This window comes from Sinocyclocheilus grahami, unplaced genomic scaffold (genome assembly GCF_001515645.1).
Source record: "Sinocyclocheilus grahami isolate Dianchi unplaced genomic scaffold, SAMN03320097.WGS_v1.1 scaffold14094.1, whole genome shotgun sequence".
Taxonomy (NCBI): domain Eukaryota; kingdom Metazoa; phylum Chordata; class Actinopteri; order Cypriniformes; family Cyprinidae; genus Sinocyclocheilus; species Sinocyclocheilus grahami.
The window spans coordinates 1-5,467 of NW_015515197.1; the positions used below are offsets into that span (position 1 = coordinate 1).

General features: G+C 37.7%; 1 protein-coding gene across 1 annotated transcript; it reads right to left on the reverse strand.

The window, feature by feature from the left end:
- Positions 1 to 6: 6 nt before the first annotated feature.
- LOC107579092 (lysosomal acid phosphatase-like) lies at positions 7 to 5,239 on the reverse strand (the record flags this gene model as incomplete). The annotated part of the gene is made up of 4 exons (XM_016264965.1): positions 7 to 354; positions 4,637 to 4,815; positions 4,901 to 5,007; positions 5,151 to 5,239. Coding segments are annotated over 4 exons (506 nt in total), but the record flags the coding sequence as incomplete, so codon positions are not given.
- Between the last annotated feature and the right edge of the window lie 228 nt (positions 5,240 to 5,467).

Here is a 5,467-nt window from a genome sequence, read left to right on the forward strand (position 1 = left end):
CATGACGCCATCCCAAATCTTGATTCCCTTTTTTCTCTAAAAACACTTAAGGTAAAGTAAAGTAATAAAACATTACCAACTCTTACCAGCTCTTCCCCAATATAAAAAATGTGTGACCAAAAAGAGTTCTGTCTTTAGAGTTTCTCAACAACTTGGCGCTGTGTCCTCATAGGTCCTCTTCACTGTCCCACAGTTCCTCTTTGCGGAGGAGCCGATATGATTGTCAGGAGTCACTCTCGTTTATGACATGACTGTAGCTTGCCATGGGCTCTTTTAGACGGCATAGCACTGCAAACAGCAGCAGTATCAGGAGGAAGAGAAGACATCCACACACTGCCAGCCCGATGATGACCCCTACACACACACATGAGAGAACCATCAAAATCAAATCTATATTAGTAATATGGTTGGCCATTTTATGTACGTATATTTTGAAAGATATTGAAAATGTTATCTTTTTGCCATATGGAAGTGCTTTAAATTGCAGTATAAATATCACTAAATAACAGTAGCCCCTCACTGCAGAACAAAGATCCAGGGGGCGGGGTTGGATCCAAGGTTATTTTCGTAAACGAAAACTATAACAGACGAAAACGATTGATGAAAAAACAATTTCGTAAACTGAAATAAAATAAAAATGGCAAAATATTTCAAAAACTAAAACGAAACTAACAACAGTTATTGAAAAACTAACTGAAATAATGATAATTATAAAAAATAATCGTTTTAGTAATCATTACGTTCTCACCCCTTGGCGGAAAAATATATTAGCTGTGTGGCAGCTTAGGGAAAAAAACACTGAAAAAAATGTTTCATTAATCTAATTAAAAAAATTTAGGGTAATGATTCACATCTATATTTTTTTACTTTTCCTGTAAATGGCGCATCGCGCACGTGAGGTTATCTGACAGAGAGACGCAAAGCAGTTTAAAGCAGAGTCCTGCACGGGTCCTGTTTGGTAAACGTGCACCAGCAGTACTTAACAGAACACTTGACCCATTATCTGACAGCAGCACTAATTTAATTCTGTACCAGACCCGTTTGACAAAGACCGCGAGTCGCGACCCGAACCGCACCCGCATTAAAGGGGTCATATGATGTTGCTAAAAAGAACATTATTTTGTGTATTTGGTGTAATGAAGAGTGTTTATGCGGTTTAAAGTAAAAAAAAAAAAAAACACATTATTTTCCACCTACTGTACATTATTGTTTCTCCTCTATGCCCCGCCCTTTTGAAAGGTCGATTTTTGCAAAGCTCATCGGTCTGAAAAGCGAGGTGTGCTCTGATTGGCCAGCTATCCAGTGCGTTGTGATTGGCCGAATACCTCAAGCGTGTGATGGAAATGTTACGCCCCTCACCATACTGTTGATGCCGTGTCCGGCCGGAGCGATGAGACAAAAACATTAAAACCTATTATAAACGAGGCATTTGTTGCATCCAATGCCAAATTATGTGATGTTTTACTTTAAAATACATTTTCATATTGTTTTTGTAATCTTTAGTTGTACTTTAAGGTGCACTTATTTGAATGGGCTGACTAACATACAGTACTTTTAATGTGTTGACTAACATACTAAAACACAATTACAATTTCATCATTACAAATGTGCAATTGCAAATATATTTAATAAATGACATACAAGTTCAATAGAAATATATATTAAACCGCATTAAAGTATATTTTAATATGCCATGAATGCTTGTCAGTACATCCGGCAACACACTTTAACCAAAAAATTAAATAAAAAAAGCACTCTTAAGTAATTGCATTTAATGTAAATATAAACTATAATCAATTTTTATTTAAATTACAATTATCATGCAATTAAGTGTCATAAAACATTACATTCGGCATATACTTATGTTCTTTTAAAGCATATTATTTCTATAATTAATAAGTATTATTTTTAAAAGTATACTGTGTTTTTTTCACAATCCCCATATGACCCCATGTATTACAGTGAGTATAGAAACTAATCACCCCCTCCCCCCCTCCTTTAAAATAATCGCATTTTGTTGCTTTGCAGACTGAAATGAAGACTGACACAGTTTTTGTTTTATTCAGCTGTATTTACTCAATGGAATTTATAACATCCAAGGGCCCGTTCTTCATACGTCGCTTATTACATCTGAGATGATTTGAAAGATTCCAGATCTTCTAATCCTGATAACTGATCTCTGGCTAATGTGGTTCTTCAAACGAATTTGCGTATTAGATTAAAATATCTGGATTAAGTTGTCTAGGATTACTGCACGTTCTCGTGTTCCCCGATAAGGGCAGATGTATCGATACTCGAAACCACGATCAGCAATGCAGCGATTGGCTGGCGGCAAGACAGCAACGTAATGACATCTTATAATTAAAAAAGACACCTGACGAAAAACTTGACAAATTTTTTGACTTTTATAAGGAAACAGCCAAGCGAACAAAACTACATAAATGTTATAATAGATAAATGAAATGTGCACTGTTTTTATTTTATTTAAATTTTTTACATGATTCCCAATTATTTATATTCATGATTTCTAATATTTGTACAGGCTTTACATTTTTATTTCAATGTACTAATAAACAATTAATTAAATTTTATATTTGAACAGATTTGTTACGTGACAGCATTAATTAAAGTTTCTTAAGGGTCAAGATCATGTTATCTCCATCAAGCCACTCCCATAATAACTGTCATCACTTAAATTAATGCACGACACTACATTATCTGTATAGCATGTGTGTAAGACTCGAATACAATTATGAAGTAATAATTTTATGACGAATAAATCTTTCAGTGAGTAAAACTGGCTGTGTCTATAGTATTAAAGATTACACAACAGTATTATATTATCTTTAAATACATTTTTAAATGATTATTATTTAAAATTATTGTCCCTGGATTAGTAGGATACTCTTGTAATAAAGTCACGGTGGTGACGGACAGATTTTAAGTATCAATTCTGCTTAAAAAGATGTGATCTAATCCTGTTTACATGAAATAAGCCTGCTCCTGAGCAGGTTTAAGCTTACGGACCTGTTGCTATGACAGCAACTCCGGGATGAGCTTTGAAGAACCAAACAATCCAAGATCATGCCAAATCATCAACAATAAAATCCAGCTAACCGATTTAGCGACGTACGAAGAATGGGCCCCAGGAGAAAGATAAAACAAAAATAAAAAATAAATAAAAATAAAAAAAACAGAATCCCCGAGTTGGAAAAAGGATCACCCCTTTGTGTCAGTATTTTGTTGAACAACCTTTTTCTTTCATTACAACCTTTAGTCTGTTGGGATATGTCTCTGTCTCTACTAACTTTGCACATCTAGATTTTGCTATATTCGCCCACTCTTCTTAGTAGAACTCAATTTCAAGCTCAAGTTCAGTTAAATTTGATGGTGACCGTTTGTGGACTGCAGTCTTCAAGTCATTCCACAGATTTCCAATGGGTTTAAGTCTGGGCTCTGACTAGACCATGGGTCACCAAACTTGGTCCTGGAGGGCCGGTGTTCTACAGAGTTTAGATCCAACTTTCCTCAACACACCTGCCTGGAAGTTTCAAGTATACCTAGTGAGACCTTGATTAGCTGATTCAGGTGTGTTTAATTAGGGTTGGAGCTAAACTCTGCAGGACACCGGCCCTCCAGGACTGAGTCTGGTGACCCGTGGACTAGACCATACAAGGACATACACCTTTTTCTCCTTCAACCACTGTGTGCTCAGTTTTGCTGTGTGCTTTGGGTCACACAGCAAAACCTTCCCATTGACAACTTTCTGTCAGAGGGCAGCAGATTTTCCTCAAGAATTTAATGGCATTTTGCCCCATCCAATTTTCCTTCTATCCTGACAAGTGCTCCAGTCCCTGCTGCAGAGAAACAGCCCATAACAGGACATCACCACCTCCATGCTTTACTGTAGGAGTGGGGTTATTTGGATAGTGAGCTGTATTGGATTTTCGCCAGACATATCGTTTGTTGTTGAGGCCAAATAATTCAGTTTTAATCTCATCTGCCTCAGAATCTTCAAGGTGCGTTTTGGCAAAGCTCAGTTGTCACTGCATGTGGCCTTTCTTGAGGAGTGGCTTTTTTCTTGCACCCCTCCCATACAAGCCACATTTGTGCAGTAGCCCCTCGACTGCAGTACACAAGATCGTCATTACATCCACATCCAGGGGGTAGAGATGGGTGAGTTTAGGGATCGGGGGTGGAGACGGGTAGTTTTAGGGGTGGAGATGGGTGGGTTTCGGGGATCAGGGGGTGGAGATGGGTGGGTTTAGGGATCAGGCAGTGGAGATGGGTAGGTTTAGGTAAGGTGGGAGGAGTTGGATGTGGATCCAACCTTGCCCCCTGGATCTTGTGTTCTGCAGTGAGGACCATCTCCTAAATAAATAATTATAATTTGTAGAGTTTATTTGCAAAAACTGACAACTCAAAAATTTTCAAAAATCATGTTTTTATTAACTGCGGTTTGATTGAGATTAATTGGAATGCACAATGAAAAAACATGATTTTTGAAAATGGTTAAAAACGGAGTTATCTGTTTTTGCAAATTAACTCTTAATTTACAGTTTATGTGTGCATGAAAAAAGTGGTTACAATATGTAAGCAATAAACAGCATTTATTAATGTAAATGATTGAGATTACCAGTGTCTGTGGCCTCCTCCTTTATCTGACACTCTTTATTCCTGTCTTGTGGTATGACTTCACGTGTGAGGTTCACAAAGTCCTGAAGGGGGCAGCGCTGGGAACAGCCCGGTAAAGACACAGAGTACGGCTCAGACACATTAGTGTCGTTGCGATAAAACATATCCACTGAAAACGTCCTGAAAGAGCAAAGCAAAGGTATATTTTAGTTGACAAAAGAATGTCTACTAGAAACATTTAGGAAAAACACAGTCGATATGTTACCCATTCTCTTCCTGGTGAAGTTCAAATAGATGACATGAGGCATAAGGTGGCTGCAGGCCATTAAAGACATTCAGAGCTTCCTGTAGGGCTACAATTGTTGTGTCATGCTAGTGAGGAAAGAGTTACATGACACAACATCACATTAACTGCTTACCCTAAAGAGGACAAATGTTTTTTTTTTTGGTATGCTATTGACTGAAAAAACAGGAAGTTTGGGTGTTTTGGTCTGCTGATGTGACACATGACTTACCGCTGAGTATACCATCATCTTCACTTTCTGTTTAGAGTCCAGTGCTGCTGCATTTGAGAGATTCTTAATGATCTGATCTAACAGCAGGCCTGTAAATGAGAACGTAAGAGCTGTTTTAGAACATTAAAGTGTGACAGGACCACAGTACTGCACTTGTGTATTCAGGTCTGAATATAAAGCGGTCCATCCACTGTTTCTTTACATTGACATTTCCCTGCAACTGCACAACGTTTGAGGAAGCAGCCTCTCCCTCTATTCCTACAACGCTGATTTGCATATGTGTGCATAAAAGTGTCAGAGTGTGTAACTATGAAAAT